This window comes from Pan troglodytes, chromosome 1 (assembly GCF_028858775.2).
Source record: "Pan troglodytes isolate AG18354 chromosome 1, NHGRI_mPanTro3-v2.0_pri, whole genome shotgun sequence".
Lineage (NCBI taxonomy): Eukaryota > Metazoa > Chordata > Mammalia > Primates > Hominidae > Pan > Pan troglodytes.
In genome coordinates this window covers 123,611,657-123,636,640 of record NC_072398.2, presented here as the reverse complement: position 1 = coordinate 123,636,640, position 24,984 = coordinate 123,611,657, and the positions used below count along the sequence as shown (strand labels likewise).

Here is a 24,984-nt window from a genome sequence, read left to right as displayed (position 1 = left end):
CCCATGATCCAATCGCCTCCCTCCCTTGAAATGTGGGGATTATGGGGATTACAATTCGAGATGAGATTTGGGTGCAGACACAGAGCCAAACCATATCATTCTGCCCCTGGCCCCTCCCAAAACTCACATCCTCATATTCAAAACACAATCATGCCTACCCAACAGTCCCCCAAAGTCTTAACTAATTTCAGCATTAACTCAAAAGTCCACAGTTCAAAGTCTCATCTGAGACAAGGCAAGTCCCTTCCAACTATGAGCCAGTAAAATAAAAAATAAGTTAGTTCCTCCCAAGATACAATAGGGGTACAGACATTGTGTAAATACACCTGTTCCAAATGGGAGAAACTGATCAAAACAAAGGGCCTACAGGCCCCATGCAAGTTTGAAATCCAGCAGGGCAGTTACCTCTGTCTGACTCTATGTCTCATATCCAGGTCACACCGATGCAAGAGGTAGGCACCCAGGGTCTTGGGCAGCTCTGCCCCTATGGCATTGCAGGGTACAGCCCCCCTCCTGGCTGCTCTCCCAGGCTGGCAATGAGTGTCTGCGGGTTTTCCAGGCACAGTGCAAACTGTGGGTGGACCTACCATTGTGGAATCTGGAGGACCGTGGCCCTCTTCTCACAGCTCCACTAGGCAGTGGCAGTGGGGACTCTGTGTGGGAGCTCCAACCCCACATTTCCCTTCTGTACTGCCCTAGCAGAGGTTCTCCATGAGGGCCCTGACCCTGCAGCAGACCGCTGCCTGGGCATCCAGACATTTCCATATATCCTCTGAAATCTAAGCAGAGCTTCCCAAAGCTCGATTCTTTCTCTTTTTTTTTTTTTTAAGTTGTGATAACAGATTTTATTCAGGAACAATTGCAAAGGAGAAAGAAATCCGGGTTCAATTTCAAATACAGCATGGACAAGTGGAGATTTATAGCCAAGGAGGAGGGTGAGGTCAATGGATGGAAAAATTACTGAGAGGAAACATCACATATAAGGGGGATTCTGGCTAAACTGACTTGATAGGATTCTTGGTGAAGGTGGGCCAGGATGATCACACACCAAAGGTTATGAGGCTGAGGAATTTGAAAATCCACCTTCAGTTCTTTGAAAATCTGCTGTCTATGTCACTACAATTAAATTATAAGTGCAAGTGAGTTGTTGGCAAGGCAGCATGCCAAAGCTGAGTTAAATAGCTAGGAAGACTCTAGAGATAAGAATCCTTATTTTTAAATCAAATTTTGTCAGTAAGTATTCTTAAAAAGGTAAGCTTACAAAAGCCAAAGTGATTGAACATTGTTTCATGGTCTATGCAGTCAACTTTCAACTTCCTTATGGCCTGAAGACAAGTGGCCATGAGTAATAAGCATTTTTTAAAGTTTTATTTTATTTATTTCATTTTATTTTAAGTTCCAGGGTACATGTGCAGGATGTGCAGGTTTGTTACATAGGTAAACGTGTGCCATGGTGGTTTGCTGCACCTATCAACGCATCACCTAAGAATTAAGTGCAGCATGCATTAGCTATTTTTCCTGATGCTCTCCTTTCCCCCACCCTGCTTACAGACCCCAGTGTGTGTTGTTCCCCTCCCTGTGTCCATGTGTTCTCATTGTTCAGCTCCCACTTATGAGTGAGAACATGTGGTGTTTGGTTTTCTGTTCCTGCATTAGTTTGCTGAGGATAATGGCTTCCAGCTCCGTCCATGTCCCTGTAAAGGACGTGATCTCATTCCTCTTTATGTCGGCATGGTATTCTATGATATATGTACCACATTTTCTTTATCCAGTCTATCACTGATGGGCATTTGGGCTGATTCCGTGCCTTTGCCATTGTGAATAGTGCTGCAGTGAACATACGCATGCATGTATCTTTATAGTAGAATAATTTCTATTCCTCTGGGTATATGCCTAGTAATGGGATTGCTGAATCAATTGGTATTTCTGGTTCTAGGTCTTTGAGGGATTGCCACACTGTCTTCCACAATGGATGAACTAATTTACATTCCCACCAACAGTATAAAAGCATTCCTATTTCTCCACCGCCTCACCAGCATCTATTGTTTCTTGACTTTTTAATAATTGCCATTCTGAATAGCGTGAGATGGTATCCTATTGAGGTTTTGATTTGCATTTCTCTAATGATCAGTCATGTTGAGCTTTTTTTTTTCATATATGTGTTAGCTGCATAAATGTCTTCTTTTGAGAAGTGTCTGTTCATGTCCTTTGCCTGCTTTTTAATGGGGTTGTTTGTTTCTTTCTTGTAAATTTGTTTAAGTGCCTTGTAGACTCTGGTTATTAGATCTTTGTTAGATGGATACCTAAACCTCAACTCTTGACTTTTGTGCATCCACAGGTCCAACACCACATGGAAGCTGCAAAGGCCTGGGGCTTGCACCCTCTGAAGCAAAGGCCTGGGGCTTGCACCCTCTGAAGCAACGGCCTGAGCTGTACGTTGGCCCCTTTTCGCCATGGCTGGAGCAGCTGGGAACACAGGGCACCAAATCCTTAAGCTGCACACAGCAGTGGGGCCCTTGATCCAGTCCACAGAACCATTTCTCTCTCCTAGGACTCTAGGACCATGATGGAAGGGGCTGCCATGAAGACCTCTGACATACCCTGGAGACATTTTGTCTTGGCAATTAACATTTAGCTCCTCATTACTTCTGCAAACTTCTGCAGCAAGCTTGAAATTCTCCCCAGAAAATGGGTTTTTCTTTTCTATCGCATCATCAGGCTGCAAATTTTCCAAACTTTTATGCTCCACTTCTCTTTTAAACATAAGTTCCAATTTCAAATCATCTCTCTCAAGTTCAAAGTTCCACAGATCTCTAGGGCGGGGCACAATGCCACCAGTCTCTTTACTAAAACACAGCAAGAGTGACCTTTACTCCAATTCCCAACAAGTTCCTCATCTCCATTTGAGACCACCTCAGCCCGAACTTCATTGTCCACACCATTATCAGCACTTTGGTCAAAACCATTCAACAAGTCTCTAGGAAGTTCCAAACTTTCCCACATCTTCCTGTCTTCTTCTGAGCCCTCCAAACTGTTCCAACCTCTATCCATTACCCAGTTCCAAAGTCGCTTCCACATTTTCAAGTATCTTTATAGCAGTGCCCCCCACTCCGGGTACCAATTTACTGTATTAGTCCGTCCTCCCACTGCTATAATGTAATACCTGAGACTGGGGAATTTATAAAGAAAAGAGGTTTAATTTGCTCACAGTTCCACATGGCAGGGGAGGCCTCAGGAAACTTACAATCATGGCAGAAGGTGAAGCAGGTACATCTTACATGGTGACAAGTGAGAGAGAGAGCAAGAGCAAGAAATACTGCCTTATGAAACCATCAGTTCTCATGAGAACTCACTCACTATCATGAGAACAGCGTGGAGGAAATCCCATGATCCAATCCCCTCCTGCCTGGCCCCTCCCTTGACACGTGGGGATTACAATTCAGGATGAGATTTGGGTGGGCACACAGGGCCAAACCATAGCATAAGGGAAGAAACTAATACTTACAAAGGGTAAGTAAATGGAGTTCAAAATCACCCAAGGAGTAAATTGTGAAGCTAGGATTCAAACAGACCAAGACTCCAGAGCTTGTAGATTTTACTGCCATAGACAAAATGACTTATGTAAGGACAGAGTACATTGAAATAATTACCTAGGAACAGACACTGAGAATATATGACTCTTCTATTTGACTAGACTAGGAATTTTCAATGATTTCCTATTGACTTTTATAATGTAAAAGTTAAAAAATTTTATGTCCTTTTAATGCCATACTTGCGTATTATTTTAAAGTTTGGTGCTCCTTAACGTTCCCATCCACGTGTACTCCAGATCATGAAAACAATAAAAATACTAAATAAGCCCACGTCTTTCAAAAAAAAAAAAAAACCTGATTTTTCACTATATCACCTTAGATTAAAATAGTAAGTTCTCACTTTGCTCAGGTACTGTGGTAAGAATCAACATTATCTCACTGGATCCTCATAATAATCGTCTAATTTACAAAATGAATAAACAAAAGCTCAGAATATTTAAGTAAATTCCCCAAGCTCACATAGCTAACAAATGGCGCAAAGCTAGCATTTCAACCATCTCTGCTTGACTCTAAACTACTCTCCTATACTATTTCCTTTAGAACCATGCCAACTATGGGATCATTTTACATTCTTCACAGATATCGTCTCATCAAGACAGGGCCTTGGAATTTATATAAACATTAGCCTACTATGAGCAAATAAAATGTTAACTGTCTCCAAAGAGATTAAAGAATGGGGCATATAAAGATGGAACAACAAAAATTCAAGTGATAAATTCTATTGGGGTGGCAATTAAAGAATAACAACAATAATTTTTATTTCTATTATATTTTACAACTCTGTAAACTGTTTCTGACTTTCCGACAGAAGTAAGAGGTAAGTTTATTTAACAGCCCTTAAGTAAACTGCATAAGCAATCCGACCCCCATCAGTAAATGTGCAGGGCCATTCTGAAGACGGAATGAGCTCATCCAAGAAGATGCCCAGTAGAGCACCCAGGCAGGACAGGCACAGTGTAGGTGCTCAACTCATGCCAAGATCTGTCACTTTATAGCTGCTCATGCCTAGCACAGAGAATGGCACACAGGGTCCTTTTAAAATGTCTGAGAGGAATGTGCTACGATCTCAGTCTTCTAATAGGATTCACTTTTTCTACAATTGCCTATTTTCTGAACTCAGCTCCGAAATGAGCTATTCTCTGTTTCACTCTTTTTCACATTATCCAAAATAATTCAATGTCCACCTTTTCCTTTGGGAAAATCAAAGGTTGACATAGCTACCTTTTGAACTCAAGCTGTTAAAGATCCTTTCTTGTGTTCAAAAGTTTTACTGATTTTGAAAGGTCTTATTGATAAAAACACAGAGAAACTCGGGGGAAAAGGACAAAGAGAAAAAAGAAGAAAGGGAAGAATAAAGAAGCCAGAAAATAAAGACAAGGAAGAGAGCCCAAGAGGAGCAGAAAGAGGCAATAGGCTACTGAATGCATAACTGCCAGCCGTCTTAGAAACTAGCTCATGTAACAATCATGCAGCATTATTTTTAAAAACCAAGGGGAAAATATTTACATAAAACCCAAAAGATATATGCTCTTTGTTAAGTGCTGCAAAATGACAATGTATTCAATTTATTAATTCATGAATTAGTCTGTGTGATGTTTACTTCTGGAGCCATTAGCATTCCTGAGCTAAATATTTAAAAGAATAAAAAGGAAATTTAAGAACTAAAGATAGAAGAATATATTCTTTCTGTTGTTTTTGTTCCTCTATTTTTTTGGCTATGTTTGTATGGTTTTAGTCATTTATTTAGGGCTTTTAAAGAAATGAGTGACATGAAACCATCCAACTCCCTCTTGAAGACCTCTGTCTCCAAGATATGTATAAAAGTCACACAAATTTCAAATAATTTAAAACAAAGTTATGCAGAAAAGTCACGTAAATTTTAAGCATTTTTCTAATTGTGCTTATAAATAATAGTTTCAAAAGCAGATATGTTACAATAAACACATATTCAGAGTAAATTAGGCCTTAATTATGTTTAGCAAATTTTATGTCCTCATTAAAAACAGAATTGCAACAATAAACATGACTTACCACCAGAATTAACTCTGCCACAATTGTCTACTCTTCCCAAACATTCTTTGTGTGCTCTCGCTCCACACTTAAAACATAAATAGCCTTGATAAAATGTTCCCCTGAAAGGTGAAATAAGAAAGTGGTATATTAAACGGTGCAAAATTCTGCCCATATGAAATTACTGCAAGAAGAAGAAAAAAAGTATCAACAGTGCTCTTCAAGGTACCCCCTCAGTAGAGGGAGAGGAGCTTGCCAGAGCTTCTGAAAGGACTGTCCAGGCAGAAAGCCTGGCAAAGGTTTGTGGGATCCAGACTGCTAAGGCAAATTCCCCACTTTAGAACCTATTGGCTAGAAGGTTAGAAAAGTCTGAAACACTTAGCAATTATATCAGTTCCTTTAAACTGAAAACCAGGACTGAGCAGGCTTACCTCAGGAGCATCTGGCAGACTTTGCAGGATGTGACTCGAGTGAAGGTATGCATCTTGAAGTCGTGGAAATTGGAGTCTGCATAGTCTGGCCTTATGTTAGACCTAAAAAAAGGAAAAAAATAACTTTCTATAGAAAGTTTCACAACAAAGCTGCAATTTAGTCATCTAAACCCTAAATTCATCAAAATGACATCAGGTAGAGATCTGATTCAAGCAAAATGACTACTAAATGTGCAATGTTTTCTAAGCCAAAAGTATGCTATGCATTCAAATATGTACCAGAATCTGGCTGTGTGGGAACAAGCAACCTGGAAGGACACAGCAACCTAATCCTCCTCAGAATTGAGCATTCTCAGAGAACTTTAACAAATGGCCACATAGGTCGACCTGCCTGGAAAAAAAAAAAAACCCCACTGGATACTCATCTTATCTGATAGTTCCTTGTCTGTAGCCACGCCACTGAAGTATAAACTAGCAGGTGAGGGTAGGAGGGAGAAGAGGGTCATCTCTAAATAGATGTGTGGACAACATAACGGTCCATAACAAGGAATACAGTAATTTTATAGAAAGTTTTAAAATAAAGCATTAGTGGGATCATTAAAAAATTCTTAACATTTCACTTTACTCACAATCTAAGTAATAATGAAACAAAATAATTTTACCATTTATTTTATATTTTATTTATATTATACACACAAAACTTATTTTGCACACCACAAACTAATATTCTTTATATATTTACTCTGTGCCAGAGACTGTGACAACCATATGACATTCATTTCTTCATTTAATCTTCACATCAATCCTACCTGCCTGGCACGAATAATATCACTAGTTTACAAATAAGAAAACTGACACTTACTCTAAAGTAAAGCTTACCCTTAAAGAAAACAGCATGATTGGGAACTCTAACTCAGGTCTTTGCTTTTGGCCACTGAAACTATAGCTCAAGGAGGAGATTCAGCAATGTTCATATTAAAATAATCGGATTTTTGTACTTAGTAGGTATTTTGAAAACATTTAACTTTTTTTTTACATTATTCTTGGCTTAGCTATTTAGGTTGCTGCAAAAGTAATTGAGGTTTTTGCTATTATTTTTGATGGCAAAAGAAGGCAGAAAATTAGACTAGGATAAGTTAAAGATGGATACAAATCAGAGGTACACCTAGAAAGCTAAAATGATATGCTCCAAGACGTTACACGCAATTTGAGAGATTGTAGGAAAAGCTTGAGATACTGATGAGCCAGGATTTCCCCTTTTATAGAATACAGCAACTCTCAACCACACAGAATCCTGGTGAAATGAAGCATAACACAGGCAGGCGACCAGGCATCAATCTCTGAGGTACCAGGAGATGCCTTATGAAAAAACATTCGCAAAGGCAATTGGAGTAGCAGGCAGTGATGCAGAAGTGTCAGAGAGGTCAGCCTTCCAATCCATCTGCTGAATATGAGCGTGCTAAAAATGAAATCAAATATTAGTGCCATCTGGGATTTCTCTGCTCTGTGCTTCTGGTGACCTCACTTTTTCAGAAAATGTTCCACTGCATGCTGAGAATTATGGACATTTCCATGGAGGCATTTTTGTGTTACTGATTAAAAATTGCAGAGTTTTTCTACAGAAAAGGAGACACAGGAACATATAAGGATCTAGAAACAAAACTTTCTTCACATTGTTCAGAAAACATTTGATTCTTGAGTCCATAAAGCCATGCATTGAAAACTCCATCAAAACCTGTTTCCTTAGTCAGGAAGGGCTGTTGGTTCATTTATTTCTGAGCATCAAGGTGATAGGGTCATAGATGATTTGTCAAATAAGTTTGAGTCCTGGCAACCCGAAAAATTCATCAACCTGGAGTTTTCAAACAGGAGTACATCTCCTTCAGGCAGAAACTCATGTAAATAAGTTCCAAACAGGTAAGAAGTTAATTAATTTCAAAAGTCTGCCTCGGACACAGGTGGAACATCCACAGGCACACACACGAACATACCGGAGTTGTGTTTGGACCACTGGTATTTAAAACTTTCATGAACTAAGAATAAGCTGAACTTTCAGAAAATAAACAACTGAAAGGGGGAATCACAAAGCCACTAAGATGTTTTACAAAAAAATTATGATGAAAAAGGTTCTGAAAATATTGTTAACAGTAGCTCCCCTATGGGAATAAAGACTTAAAGTGGTAGGTAAAAGAGTAGAAAGAAACTATTAGAATTATTTGAAAACTAAAATGGTAAATTATTTTTAAAATCTAGAATCAAACACTAAAGAACAGATGTTAACTCTATGACCCTGAAACTGCTGCTGAGGCAGTATTGAATAAAAAGCATAGGTAAGGACAGGAATCTGAAACTAGACCACCTGGGCTTACATCCTAACTTGCAAATCAGTAGTAGCGTGATCTTAGGCAAGTTAGTGAGTATAAAACAGGAATACCAATAAAACCAAACTCATCAAGTGATATATGTAACGTGCTTAGAACACTGCCTGACCCATAATTGGTGTTCAATCAATGTTGGTTACAATTTATGAAGTGCTGATTCCAAATCCATATAATAAGGGTGTGATCATGATAGTGCTTTGTGACTGGTAAAGAGTCCCTTTTTAGGTCTATGACCAAGTCCCCAGAGGACACCCATTCTTCTGAGAATCTCCAGCACAACGACTTATATGCTCAGTGTCCTTGGGACTAGGAATCCGTATGTAATTATTGAAGTGTAAGAGGGTAACTCAAGAGATGACATGTATGAAAAACCTTGTGTATGAAACTGTGATCTCTTCAGTTCACACTGAAGTACAAACTGAGGAGATCATACATGGTCCGTGGCCTGTGGGGGTGCCGAAACCAAAGACAGTAAGCTGGCTGGATGAGAAGGGTTGGGAAAGTAGATTGCAGCAGAAGACGACAGAAATGTCAGGATTACAGATTTGGAGAAACAAAAAATTAAAATGGTCAAAAGAGGCATTTATTTCACATCTCTAATGTACCAGGTACATCACTAGGCTCTTCATATACTTTTTCACATTTACTTCTCAGAACAAATCTACAAGGCAGAGTCATTCATCCATTTCATAAGTATTTATTGAGTAATTACCATATGCACAAGCCCTTGGGCAGGAACAGAAAGAAGCCTCCTTCAGCTGGAGTCAAATGAGCAAAGAGATGAGATAGGTTGGCAGGGGCCAAGGAAAGAAGTGAGATTTTATACAGGATTGACATCACATTTAGTTGAGGAAGAAAAAAAAAAAAAGTTCTGCTGCTACTACATAGAGATTTCCTTTATAGTAAGACAAGCGTGGATATAGTAGGACCAATCATGGGGTTGGGTTGTCTATAGATGAGTGCTGAGTGTCAAACAGATTAGTTAACTTGCTCAGTCATGCTGATACACATAAAGAATTCCATTTTAGTAATCTGCCTTAACATATAACAATTTACTTTTGAGAATGTCAATGGAATCTTGTAGATTAATCAAATGTTCCCATTTCTTTTGCTTCACATAGAACTCATTATGAATATAACTAATCAGGCAATCAAACATTTATAGGGCAAGGAATGTTGACACTCTTAGGGCTTCATATAGCTTTACATGCTGTCCTTAGATGTTCTCTTCTCACCTGGCTCCATCACAGGCCTTAAGTTGAAGACCTCACTTTCCCCCTAGCCTGGACCTCTTTGTTCTCCAGATATGCATTACTAACTGCTCCTCAGGCATCTCAAATGCAGCACATACAAAACTCAATTTCCATGTGTTTCCTGACATATCTGATTCATTTACTCCATCTTCCAAACTGGGAACTTCAAAATCACAATGAATTTTTCCCTCTCCCTCACACCCTCTACATGTTCATTTTCTCTTAACCCTTCCTGTGATTCAATTTTTCCTCCCCTGAAATCATGACCAATTTCGGTCAATTCAAGCTTAAAAATACCTCCTCAAAAACTCAGGTTCCATACAAACACATATACACACCCGCACACCCACACACACATACCCCCCCACACACCCTATCCTATTGGTTTTGTTTCTCTAAAGAATCCTAATATAGACACACTAGAAAATAATGTTAGATAGGTTTACTGGGGCCAGTTACCAGAGGAGATGGAAGCAATGCTGAAATTCAGATACGTCAGCCTCCATAACACTTTATGCAACATCTGATGCCGAGTTAAGTAGACCTCCTAGGCTTTCAGTAACTTTGTACCGCCCTAAAAGTAGCATTAAAAGTACTTGTAAGTCTGCCTCCCCACTGACCTATGTGGAGGGTGCATCTTCTCCTTCTTACCAGTCTCCTCTTTATAGTCATCAAACATTCTACCAGGAAAATTAATGCTAGATATTCATAGCTGATAGAAATCAGAAAAAATATGCTTTTACTGTAGTATTTTCTTTGTTTTCAAAAGCTGCCTTTTGCCACATTATCAGATAGAAAGATGGAAGAAGTAAAGGAAAGATAAGAGACATTTTTATTAAGCCAAAAAAAAATTACCTCTTATGTGAAAGAACACTGAAGAAAAACATGATTCACTAAATTTCAATTAAATCTCAGAATTTATGTTTACTTACATATATCCTCTATTGTGAGAAAATATTTAAACTTTGATATGGTTTGGCTGTGTCCCCAACCCAAATTTTATCTTGTAGTTCCAATAATCCCCACGTGTCGTGGGAGGGACCAGGTGGAGATAATTGAATCGCGGGGATGGTTTCCCCCATCCTGTTCTCATGATACTGAGTTATTTCTCATGGGATCTGATGGTTTTATAAGGGGCTGCCCCCTTCACTGGGCACTCATTCTTCTCCTTCCTGCTGCCATGTGAGAAAGGACGTGTTTGTCTCCCCTTCTACCATGACTATAAGTTTCCTGAGGCCTCCCCAGCCATGCTGAACTGTGAGTCAATTAAATCTCTTTTTTAAATAAATTACCCAGTCTCAGGTATGTCTTTATTAGCAGTGTGAGAACAGACGAATACAATATTTTTACAAAAAACTATAATCGTACTCATACATATATTTCAGTAATAAGTATGACAGTGTAGTTAGTAATACAATGTAAAATAATAATACATATGATTTTTAAAACATACATGCTCAAAATGAACATTTTTCTCTATTTTAACTGTAAATTTTAAAATCACTATGTCATTTTAGTAATATAGTTATAGAATAAAGGAAGCAAATCCTAGCAAGATGAAATCATCTGTAATGATCATGACCAATTACAGAGCAAATAAGATGAGAACCAATTTATGACATCATGCTGTCTCATGCTCTATCAGTATTAACAATCAAGTATTACCAGTATGGACATTGTGGCAATTATGTAGTATACATAAAATTTCATCATATTGCATTGAAAGTAAAAGTAAGAGAGATGGAAGCAAATGTCAGTGCTTCAAAAACAACTGTCTGAATGCAACAGGCTTTTTTGTATCAAAAATACATCGATTTATAAAAATGTATTCACACACATAGCTTTGTGTGTGTTGCTAAAATACAGAAAATATATATTTTGGCCAACAGATACCAAATACAGATTACTTATTTGAGAATGTCCTTTAGAAATATGCTAAACAGTCTTATTTTTATTTATTATTATTAATACATACAATTATTTTTCTCCATGATACAACAAGTTGGCTCTCTTCTTGCATCCTTCTATTAACCTCTATTATTTAAGTGGCAATGAATTACAATAAGCCTACTACTTAAGTTAATCTTATTTTCCATAGCAAGGTTTTAAAATCATTTAAAATAATATGGATAGTTTATCGCCAGGATAGTTAGCCATATCATGACTCTTTTTAAATAAGGTTTTTCAAATATGTGAAACAATTTATCACATTAATAAAGAAACAAAAAAATTGGGTTGTCTCAACAGGCATCAAAAAAGACTTAAAATGCATTGTGTGCTTCTAATGAAACTAAATAAACCAGACATTAAGGGATAGTTTCTTACTATGATAAAGAATATCAGACTAAAGATAATAGAAAACATATCTAATATAAAACACTATCACAATTATATTGAAAATAAAAGTTTTTGAAGTCAACTGTATTTTTCAATATTGTTCTTGAAGATCTAATCACTGTAATATGACAAGAAAAATGAATGTGAAGGATAAATATTGTAAAAAAAGTACACAGAATTTTCATTTAGAGATGACAATATTGGGACTATCGGGAAAAACTAAGAGAAGATATTTAAAAGTGATAAAACTAATGAGAGATGAAGACATCAAGTGGCACCTGAAGAGATCTGTGTGTAAGTTCCTAATGCTCTCTAGCAAAGAAATGCAGTAATATGTGTAGCATCTCTGTCTGGAAAAATCTCTTGAGACCCCGAGTGCAAAGATTTTGGAGGGACTGGTCACACAGACACTCTCTGCCTACATACTCAGCCACAATATTTTTTAAAAATCCCAGAAGGAAGTATAAATCACATTTTTTTTTAAGTCTAGGCAGATTGGCACAACGAAATTCAGTACCCCTGGTACACCAAATAACCTTATCACTTAGTACCACAGGGAACATTCTGAAGTCAAGTTATCAGATGACAGCCAAGGACAAGCCAACCCTGTAAGCAAATCCTTCTAAAGATAGCAAATTCGAGCTTGCTATGTTAACTAGTTTCTGCATGAAAATGTCTAAGAAAAATCCTAACATGAAAAGTTTAGGTTCTATAAAATAAAGTTTTAAATTAACTGAGAGAAATAAATGCATTCAATAAATTCGTAAGTAGTCTTTTTCTTTTGAAACAGAGTCTTGCTCTGTCGCCCAGGCTGGAGTGCAGTGGTGCAACCTCTGCCTCCCAGGTTCGAGCGATTCTCATGCCTCAGCCTCCTGAGTAGCTGGATATGGGCATGCACTAGCATGCCTGGCCAATTTTTGTATTTTTAATAGAGACGGGGTTTCACCATATTGGCCAGGCTGGTCTCAAACTCCTGACCTCAGGTGATCTGCCCACCTCAGCCTCCCAAAGTGCTGGCATTACAGGTGTGAGCCACGGTGCCCGACAACGCATTCAATAAATTAAAAGCCGCATAGCAAGCTCCTAAATAAGAAAATGGAATATTTTATTATAAATACACAACCTCTCTCCGATTTACAAATTTAAAACAAATCCTTCCTTGCAAACCAACACACAAACATACTCTCTCTCACACGCACACTTATAAATATACAATGAGATTTTTTTAACTTGACAAATGATTATAAAATACAACCAGAAGATAAATATGTGAGAATAGTTGGAAAATGTTTTAAACTGTGTGAATTAGTGTAGAGCAAGCTTGTCCAGCCCATGGTCTGCAGGCCACATGTGGCCCAACACAAATTCGTAACTTTCTTAAAACATTATGAGATTGAGATTTTTTGTGTGTGATTTTTTTAAAGCTCATCAGCTATCGTTATTGTTAGTGTATTTTATGTGTGGCCCAATACAAATTCTTCTTCCAAAGTGGCCCAGAGAAGCCAAAAGATTGGACACACCTGTTGTAGAGAGTATATGGGAAGCCACTATAACCTAAGAAATACTAAAATGTTTTTAAAAGTATAGTTATTAAATTTGTATGGGACTGATAACAAAACAGACAGATCAATAATATAAAATGTAAAAGTCTTGAAGGGGACCGAATATGTGCAAGGACTTGGTATGTGATTTTTGTGGCAGTTTATTAGTCTATTCAAAAAATAAAATACTCATTTAAAAAAACTTATTAATTATCTAATATGTGCCATGCAGTGGGATATGATGATGAACAAAAATAAGTAAAGTCCCTGACTAATGTTGGGTTGTAGGGTGGAAGCGGGGAGAAGAACATTTAAATAATTCCACAAACAATCATGAAACTGCAGCTATGACAAGTGCTACAAAGAAAGATCACGTTAGGAAAACTTGAAACGTAAATTATGACCTTGTCGGTGTATTACCACAGAAGGATTTTCTACAGAAATAGGTGGAAAGCAAGAGGAAGAATTTCGGGACAGAGGAAAAACAGCAGGTTTAAATATAACTTAAAAGTACATGTCCAGCTTTCTAAAAAGGTTAAGAAAGCTAGATTTCTATCCACATTTTTATAACAATATAAAGTTTAGATAAAGACTTATACTATCTATTTGAAAAATATATATTACATGCCTATGATGTGCCATGAATACAGCCAATGATAAGGAATAAAATCGACAAAATTGCTGCCTTCATGAGGCTTATATTCTGCATTTAAGTGTAAAATTTAGAAAGGAACCTGATATTTATTTTAAACAAAAAACAAAAATACAAGTATTTGGAGAAAATATTGATAACTACTTATATAATCTTTAAAGGAAATAAACGCAAACAAAAGATGGCTGGCCTCATTTTCACTTAGAAAAACAAACCCAAAGTTTTATTTCAATAAAAAAAACACATAAAAAATTAGAGAAAGCAGAAAAATGTTTAGAATATGTATGGTAAAAGATTAATCTCCTTGCAATACACAAGTACCATTGAAAGTCCATAAGAAAAAAATGAACATCCCAATTGGAAAAATAGCAAGAAAATTAGCAGGGCAATTTGTTAAAAAAATAAAATAAAAACAATCAATACATAAAACATGTACTAGCAATCAAAAGAAATGTACGTTTAAATAACAAGACATCATTTCACGTGTCAGACTGGCCCCAAAAAAGGAAAAGATAAAAGAAAAAAGATACTCTGAAGGGTTTTCATAAAAGGGAAATTGTGTGATATATAACCAATGTCTTCAACGACATCCTTATAAATACAACTGTGTGCCTTCCCTTTCTGTCCTTTCTTGATTTGAGCCAAGGACATAGTACCAAAGTATTCCTCAGTAAAACCAATTCTATGAGGGGCCTTTCAGGACATATTTCACTTATATATCATCACCTAAATACTCATCATCTCCTATAAAGTCAGACATCACGTTTTGGCTAGTCAAATATCTTTTGAATTTAAGAACTAATTATTCTAAACATATGAAATTTAACATTTGTGCCGAATGTTCAAATACTAGCTCTAGACGTATCAGGCCTTATAATTTAGGAGAAATTTCGAAAACAAAAAGCTATTATCTTAATAGATGTTCACTTATACGCATTATTTTTCCATCAAAACTAAAGATAAAACAGATAAATATGCAAATCCTGGAGACCAAAGGAGACCTGAAGCTGTCTGAACTAGAAATTGACCTTATGAGACCAATACTATGATGGACAGGAATCACTCTCCATATAGTCCCCAGCACGCAAGACAGATAATTAAGCTAGCTGGACCATGCATCTAACTTACCAAAGTATTTCTTCTTCCCTTAGAATTACCAATTAAACATTAAAGAACATCAGAATAGCCTATCCCAGTTGTTTCTGTCAAGTCATAGGCACTCCTAAAATCTCCAGTTCTGACAAAGCAATCTTTAAGTAAAGTCTTAGCCAAAAATCTCAAAATAAAACTGATCCTTTTATACCTAAAGTTAGACTTTCCCATAAGATACAATCTTAAAGCTCTCATTAAATAGTAGGTTTTTCTTTCTTTCATTAATATGAAAATTTCCAGGATAAAATCCAAGTATTTATTTTTAAAATATCTTATATTGTGAAATTAAATCCTCCAAGTAAGTATGAAAGATATATTCATACAATCTTTTAATCCTTGTTTATTCATAATTTGTTCCCATAACACCATAGCATACTAATTATGCTGCTGGTTATTTGAAAGGGCAAGAAAACGAAAAACAAATGGGTCCTTCACAAACCAAGTTTAAAAAAAACAGTTCAGAAGGGACATCTTCACCTATTCCTTTCCTTATATTCCAAATCACGTACAGTCTTTTATCCAGGGAAATGAATAAATACTTTCAAAATACTGATAAAAATCAGATCATGCTTGGCTCTGAAAAATAGTATTTTCTTATCTACTATATATTACACTTCTTTATTTTATTCAAGATGGGCTTTATAGTAATTTTAAATATACATCCGTCACTGCATTTCAGTGACATTGCAAAGAAATTATTGAATGAAATGTAAAGTCAGTTAAATGTATAATAAATTTAAAGTGGAAAAGATGCCAGATTATCTGTAATTTAGTTTTATGTTTATTACAAACTTAAAGTGTGGCTTTTGGCCCATAAACTATTCTTTCTATTTTTAGTTTCTTCACCAATCAAAGAACTATATCTGCCCTTCCTACCATACAAGGCCAACATCCAGGAGTGGGAGAAGAGGGATCTCACATTTGTTTAGAACCTGTTCCACCGAGCACTCAAATTTGTTCTGAAGACAAGTGAGAACATATATGTGTGCATTTTAATAAATAAATAGTACTTACTAAATGATAAAAAGTATTACATAAATGCTAGATGCTACTTCTATTACTGTTATTGCTATCATAAGTGACAAACATTTAGTGGAAAGCTAGAGGCCTCATCAAGGTAGAGCAGTATAAATGATCATCTATGTATTACTATATCCTGAATAAATTGAGATAATGCTTTTCTTGTATTAAACATGTAATAAGCATATTAAAACTTCTCTTGGCTTATAATACACTTAGTCATGTATTCAACAAATTAATTGAGTGCCTATTATGTGACAGTCATTTTCAAACACTGGGAATACAACAGTGAATTTTTCTGGAACCAACAATCATGGTTCTCCAGTTAATTTGAACTATCTTGCTTTACTTCAATTTTTCCATTAAAATGCATTGTTCATTCTCTTATCACTGAACGGGGGTGGGGAGGTCTCAAAGTTCTGTTTTAAACAGCAACACGTCTCCCACTGTGTCAGCCTTTCCATGTAAGAAATCAATTCTAAGAATTTGGATTTTCTCATTCTCTGGTCCAATAAATCTGAACTATAATTCAAACACTGCAGATAACATGAATTAGGAATGCTGAGCTGGCACAGTGAATTTAAGTTCTATCACATTTCAAATTATGTCTGATAATATAAAGTTTGCTGTGGAATTAATGTGATATAGAAGCATATGGAGATGGAGATGGTATTGTTACAAGGTAACATTAGGGAACAAAAGAAAGAAATCTGAAAGGTAATCTGACAAGCTTTGTGAATTTTTCCTCTTCAAATTCTAAAATGATTATGTACAAAAAAGGTGTTTAAATCAACATTCCATCCTTCAAATACAAAGTCTTGGTTTTATATAAAACTCTATGTGCAGAAGCTCAGTATAAACTGACCAGGATTTTTATAAGTTTGGCATGAATCAAGGCCACTATCAACAATCAAAACCAAAAATCACTCTTCAGAAAAAGAACTTTAAAACGTTAAATGTGTTTATTAAAGAAAAAGGCATATTCACTATAAACATTATTGTGACCAAACAGCCAGCCAGTAAAGACTTTTAAAAGTGCTTTGGTGGGCCAGGCGTGGTGGCTCACGCCTGTAATCCCAGCACTTTGGGAGGCCAAGGCAGGTGGATCACCTGAGGTTAGGAGTTTGAGAGTTTTTAGCATGAAGGGCTGTTCAATTTTGTCAAAGGCCTTTCCTGCATCTATTGAGATAATCATGTGGTTTTTGTCTTTGGTTCTGTTTATGTGATGGATTACGTTTACTCATTTGCATATGTTGAACCAGCCTTGCGTCCCAGGGATGAAGCCCATTTGATCATGGTGGATAAGCTTTTTGATGTGCTGCTGGATTCAGTTTGCCAGTATTTTATTGAGGATTTTCACATCGATGTTCATCAGGGATATTGGTCTAAAATTCTTTTTTTGTTGTTGTTGTGTCTCTGCCAGGCTTTGGTATCAGGATGATGCTGGCCTCATAAAATGAGTTAGGGAGGATTCCCTCTTTTTCTGTTGACTGGAATAATTTCAGAAGGAATGGTACCAGCTCTTCCTGGTACCTCTGGTAGAATTCGGCTGTGAATCCATCTGGTCCTGGACTCTTTTTGGTTGGTAAGCTATTAATTATTGCCTCAATTTCACAGCCTGTTATTGGTATACTCAGGGATTCAACATCTTCCTAGTTTAGTCTTGGGAGGGAGTATCTGTCCAGGAATTTATCCATTTCTTCTAGATTTTCTAGTTTATTTACATAGAGGTGTTTATAGTATTCTCTGAAGGTAGTTTGTATTTCTGTGGGATCGATGGTGATATCCCCTTTATCATTTTTATTGCATCTATTTGATTCTTCTCTCTTTTCTTCTTTATTAGTCTTGCTAGCAGTCTATCTATTTTGTTGATCTTTTCAGAAAACCAGCTCCTGGACTCACTGATTTTTTGAAGGGTTTTGTGTGTCTCTATTTCCTTTAGTTCTGCTCTAATCTTAGTTATTTCTTGCCTTATGCTAGCTTTTGAATTTGTTTGCTCTTGCTTCTCTAGTTCTTTTAACTGTGATGTTAGGGTGTCAATTTTAGATCTTTCCTGCTTTCTCTTGTGAGCATTTAGTGCTATAAATTTCCCTCTATACACTGCTTTAAATGTGTCCCAGAGATTCTGGTACGTTGTGTCTTTGTTCTCATTGGTTTCAAAGAACATCTTTATTTCTGCCTTCAGTTTCTAATTTACCCAGGAGTCATTCAGGAGCAGGCTGTTCAGTTTCCATGTAGTTGTGCAGTTTTGAGTGAGTTTCTTAATCCTGAGTTCTAATTTGATTGCACTGTGGTCTGAGAGACAGTTTGTTGTGATTTCTGTTCTTTTACATTTGCTGAGGAGTGTTTTACTTCCAACTATGTGGTCAATTTTGGAATAAGTGTGATGTGGTGCTGAGAAGAAGATATATTCTGTTGATTTGTGGTGGAGAGTTCTGTAGATGTCTATTAGGTCGGCTTGGTGCATTGCTGAGTTCAAGTCCTGGATATCCTTATTAATCTTCTGTCTCGTTCATCTGTCTAATATTGACAATGGGGTGTTAAAGTTTCCCATTATTATTGTGTGGGAGTCTAAGTCTCTTTGTAGGTATCTAAGGACTTGCTTTATGAATCTGGGTGCTCCTGTATTGGGTGCATATATATTTAGGATAGTTAGCTCTTCTTGTTGAATTGATCCCTTTACCATTATGTAATGGCCTTCTTTGTCTCTTTTGGTCTGTGTTGGTTGAAAGTCTGTTTCATTGATGGAACGTATCTCAAAATGATAAGAGGTATTTATGACAAACCCACAGCCAATATCATACTGAATGGGAAAAAACTGGAAGCATTCCCTTTGAAAACTGGCACAAGACAGGGATGCCCTCTCTCACCACTCCTATTCAACATACTATTGGAAGTTCTGGCCAGGGCAATCAAGCAAGAGAAAGAAATAAAGGGTATTCAATTAGGAAAAGAGGAAATCAGTTTGTCCCTGTTCACAGATGACATGATTATATATTTAGAAAACCCCATCGTCTCAGCCCAAAATCTCTTTAAGATGATAAGCAACTTCAGCAAAGTCTCAGGATACAAAATCAAGGCGCAAAAATCACAAGCATTCCTATACACCAATTACAGACAAACAGAGAGCCAAATCATGAGTGAACTCCCATTCACAATTGCTACAAAGAGAATAAAATACCTAGGAATCCAACTTACAAGAGATGTGAAGGATGTCTTCAAGGAGAACTACAAACCACTGCTCAACGAAATAAAAGAGGACACAAACAAATGGAAGAACATTCCATGCCCATGGATAGGAAGAATCAATATCGTGAAAATGGCCATACTGCCCAAGGTAATTTATAGATTCAATGCCATCCCCATCAAGCTACCAATGACTTTCTTCACAGAATTGGAAAATCTACTTTAAAGTTCATATGGAACCAAAAAAGAGCCGGCATTACCAAAACAATCCTAAACAAAAAGAACAGATCTGGAGGCATCACGCTACCTGACTTCAAACTATACTACAAGACCACAGTAACCAAAACAACATGGTACTGGTACCAAAACAGAGATACAGACCAATGGAACAGAACAGAGGCTGCAGAAATAACACCACACATCTACAAACATCTGATCTTTGACAAACCTGACAAAAACAAGAAATGGTGAAAGGATTCCCTATTCAATAAATGGTGCTGGGAAAACTGGCTAGCCATATGTAGAAAGCTGAAACTGGATCCCTTCCTTACACCTTATACAAATATTAATTCAAGATGGATTAAAGACTTAAATGTTAGACCTAAAACCATAAAAACCCTAGAAGAAAACCTAGGCAATACCATTCAGGACATAGGCATGGGCAAGGACTTCATGACTAAAACACCAAAAGCAATGGTAACAGAAGCCAAAATAGACAAATGGGATCTAATTAAACTAAAGAGCTTCTGCACGGCAAAAGAAACTGCCATCAGAGTGAACAGGTAACCTACAGAATGGGAGAAAATGTTTGCAATCTACCCATCTGACAAAGGGCTAATGTCTAGAATCTACAAAGAACTTAAACAAATTTACAAGAGAAAATCAAACAACTCCATCAAAAAGTGGTCGAAGGAGATAAACAGACACTTTTCAAAAGAAGACATTTATTTATGCAGCCAACAGACACATGAAAAAATGCTCCTCATCACTGGTCATCAGAGAAATGCAAATCAAAATCACAATGAGATACCATCTCACACCAGTTAGAATGGTGATCATTAAAAAGTCAGGAAACCTAGGTATTTTATTCTCTTTGAAGCAATTGTGAATAGGAGTTCACTCATGATTTGGCTCTCTGTTTGTCTGTTGTTGGTGTATAAGAATGCTTGTGATTTTTGTACATTGATTTTGTATCCTGAGACTTTGCTGAAGTTGCTTATCAGCTTAAGGAGACTTTGGGCTGAGACGATGGGGTTTTCTAGATAAACAATCATGTCGTCTGCAAACAGGGACAATTTGACTTCCTCTTTTCCTAATTGAATACCCTTTATTTCCTTCTCCTGCCTGATTGCCCTGGCCAGAACTTCCAACACTATGTTGAATAGGAGTGGTGAGAGAGGGCATCCCTGTCTTGTGCCAGTTTTCAAAGGGAATGCTTCCAGTTTTTGCCTATTCAGTATGATATTGGCTGTGGGTTTGTCATAGATAGCTCTTATTATTTTGAAATACGTACCATCAATACCTAATTTATTGAGAGTTTTTAGCATGAAGGGTTGTTGAATTTTGTCAAAGGCTTTTTCTGCATCTATTGAGATAATCATGTGGTTTTTGTCTTTGGCTCTGTTTATATGCTGGATTACATTTATTGATTTGCGTATATTGAACCAGCCTTGCATCCCAGGGATGAAGCCCACTTGATCATGGTGGATAAGCTTTTTGATGTGCTGCTGGATTTGGTTTGCCAGTATTTTATTGAGGATTTCTGCATCAATGTTCATCAAGGATATTGGTCTAAAATTCTCTTTTTTGGTTGTGTCTCTGCCAGGCTTTGGTATCAGAATGATGCTGGCTTCATAAAATGAGTTAGGGAGGATTCCCTCTTTTTCTATTGATTGGAATAGTTTCAGAAGGAATGGTACCAGTTCCTCCTTGTACCTCTGGTAGAATTCGGCTGTGAATCCATCTGGTCCTGGACTCTTTTTGGTTGGTAAACTATTGATTATTGCCACAATTTCAGAGCCTGTTACTGGTCTATTCAGAGATTCAACTTCTTCCTGGTTTAGTCTTGGGAGAGTGTATGTGTCGAGGAACGTATCCATTTCTTCTAGATTTTCTAGTTTATTTGCGTAGAGGTGTTTGTAGTATTCTCTGATGGTAGTTTGTATTTCTGTGAGATCAGTGGTGATATCCCCTTTAAGGGATGTGAAGGACCTCTTCAAGGAGAACTACAAACCACTGCTCAAGGAAATAAAAGAGGACACAAACAAATGGAAGAACATTCCATGCTCATGGGTAGGAAGAATCAATATCGTGAAAATGGCCATACTTCCCAAGGTAATTTACAGATTCAATGCCATCCCCATCAAGCTACCAATGACTTTCTTCACAGAATTGGAAAAAACTACTTTAAAGTTCATATGGAACCAAAAAAGAGCCCGCATCGCCAAGTCAATCCTAAGCCAAAAGAACAAAGCTGGAGGCATCACACTACCTGACTTCAAACTATACTACAAGGCTACAGTAACCAAAACAGCATGGTACTGGTACCAAAACAGAGATATAGATCAATGGAACAGAACAGAGCCCTCAGAAATAACGCCGCATTCCTACAACTATCTGATCTTTGACAAACCTGAGAAAAACAAGCAATGGGGAAAGGATTCCCTATTTAATAAATGGTGCTGGGAAAACTGGCTAGCCATATGTAGAAAGCTGAAACTGGATCCCTTCCTTACACCTTATACAAAAATCAATTCAAGATGGATTAAAGATTTAAACATTAGACCTAAAACCATAAAAGCTCTAGAAGAAAACCTAGGCATTACCATTCAGGACATAGGCGTGGGCAAGGACTTCATGTCTAAAACACCAAAAGCAATGGCAACAAAAGCCAAAATTGACAAATGGGATCTAATTAAACTAAAGAGCTTCTGCATAGCAAAAGAAACTACCATCAGAGTGAACAGGCAACCTACAACATGGGAGAAAATTTTCGCAACCTACTCATCTGACAAAGGGCTAATATCCAGAATCTACAATGAACTCAAACAAATTTACAAGAAAAAAACAAACAACCCCATCAAAAAGTGGGCAAAGGACATGAACAGACACTTCTCAGAAGAAGACATTTATGCAGCCAAAAAACACATGAAAAAATGCTCATCATCACTGGCCATCAGAGAAATGCAAATCAAAACCACTATGAGATATCATCTCACACCAGTTAGAATGGCAATCATTAAAAAGTCAGGAAAAAACAGGTGCTGGAGAGGATGTGGAGAAATAGGAACACTTTTACACTGTTGGTGGGACTGTAAACTAGTTCAACCATTGGGGAAGTCAGTGTGGCGATTCCTCAGGGATCTACAACTAGAAATACCATTTGACCCAGCCATCCCATTACTGGGTATATACCCAAATGACTATAAATCATGCTGCTATAAAGACACATGCACACGCATGTTTACTGCAGCACTATTCACAATAGCAAAGACTTGGAACCAACCCAAATGTCCAACAATGATAGACTGGATTAAGAAAATGTGGCACATATACACCATGGAATACTATGCAGCCATAAAAAATGATGAGTTCATGTCCTTTGTAGGGACATGGATGAAATTGGAAATCATCATTCTCAGTAAACTATCGCAAGGACAAAAAACCAAACACCACATGTTCTCACTCATAGGTGGGAATTGAACAATGAGATCACATGGACACAGGAAGGGGAACATCACACTCTGGGGACTGTGGTGGGGTGGGGGGAGGGGGGAGGGATAGCATTGGGAGATATACCTAATGCTAGATGACGCGTTAGTGGGTGCAGCGCACCAGCATGGCACATGTATACATATGTAACTAACCTGCACAATGTGCACATGTACCCTAAAACTTAAAGTATAATAAAAAAAAAAGTCAGGAAACAGGTGCTGGAGAGTATGTGGAGAAATAGGAACACTTTTACACTGTTGGTGGAACTGTAAACTACTTCAACCATTGTGGAAGACAGTGTGGCGATCCCTCAAGGATCTAGAACTAGAAATACCATTTGACCCAGCAATCCCATTACTGGGTATATACCCAAAGGATTATAAATCATGCTACTATAAAGACACATGAACACATATGTTTATTGTGGCACTATTCACAGCAGCAAAGACTTGGAACCAACCCAAATGTCCAACAATGATAGACTGGATGAAGAAAATGTGGCACATATACACCATGGAATACTATGCAGCCATTAAAAAGGATGAGTTCATGTCCTTTGTAGCGACATGGATGAAGCTGGAAACCATCATTCTGAGCAAACTATCATAAAGACAGAAAACCAAACACCGCATGTTCTCACTCATCGGTAGGAATGGAACAATGAGAACACGTGGACACAAGGCAGGGAACATCACACACCAGGCCCTGTCGTGGGGTCGGGGGAATGGGGCAGGGATAGCATTAGGAGAAATACCTAATGTAAATGATGAGTTAATAGGTGCAGCAAACCAACACAGCACATGTATACATATGTAACAAACCTGCACATTGTGCACATGTACCCTAAAACTTAAAGTATAATAAAAAAAATAAATAAATAAAAAATTAGCCACGTATGGTGGCACATGCCTGAAGTGCCAGCTACTTGAGAGGCTGAGGTGAAAGGATCACTTGAGCCCAGGATGTTGAGGCTGCAGTGAGCTGTGATCATGCCACTGCACTCCAGCCTGGGCAACAGAGTGAGACACTGTCTCAAAAATAAATAAATAAATAAATAAATAAAAGTTCCATCTGTTAATATTGCTAAAAAAAAAGAAGGAGTTTGAGATCAGCCTGACCAACATGGAGAAACCCCGTGTCTACTAAAAATACAAAATTAGCCAGGTGTGGTGGTGCATGCCTATAATCCCAGCTACTCGAGAGGCTGAGGTAGGAAAATCACTTGAACCCAGGAGGCAGAGGATGCAGTGAGCTGAGATCGCACCATTGCACTCCAGCCTGGACAACAAGAGCAAAACTCCATCTCAAGAGAAAAAGTGCAGTGCTTTAGTAACATTCTAGGCCCAGTGGGACTTACAGGTTATGAAGATACGTATCCTCTACGAGCCTGCCATAAAGTCAAAGAGACAAGGCCCACATACATCAACAATTTGTGAAGGAGGTGAGAACTTGAGCAGGACTTGGAGAGCCATGTGGCAAGCAGTCACAGAATTGCCTTTCTCAGTGGAGACCAAAATGCAAGAACTCTGATTTCTCTGTCAGAGAAGATAAGGTATGAGAGGATAATTGGCTATCCTATTCTTGGAGTACCCAGGGCAGAGCTGATACAAATAAAACTTGTATTAGAGTAGGAGAGAAGAGATCAGTGTTTACAGGTATAAGCTGAGCACAGCACAGGCTTGATATGGGTGAACAGATTTTAAGTTAATGTCCA

At 37.5% G+C, this 24,984-nt stretch overlaps 1 protein-coding gene across 6 annotated transcripts in view; it reads right to left on the bottom strand.

The window, feature by feature from the left end:
• VAV3 (vav guanine nucleotide exchange factor 3) overlaps window positions 1–24,984 on the bottom strand; it is a 401,666-nt gene that overhangs the window by 130,376 nt on the left and 246,306 nt on the right. For all 6 annotated transcript variants that reach the window (XM_016923622.3, XM_016923599.4, XM_016923612.4 and 3 more), the window contains 2 exons: window positions 6,035–6,136; window positions 5,625–5,725 (listed from right to left, as the gene is read on the bottom strand). In XM_016923622.3, the coding sequence (XP_016779111.2) occupies window positions 5,625–5,725; window positions 6,035–6,136 (203 nt within the window). The remainder of the gene's footprint in view (window positions 1–5,624; window positions 5,726–6,034; window positions 6,137–24,984) is intronic.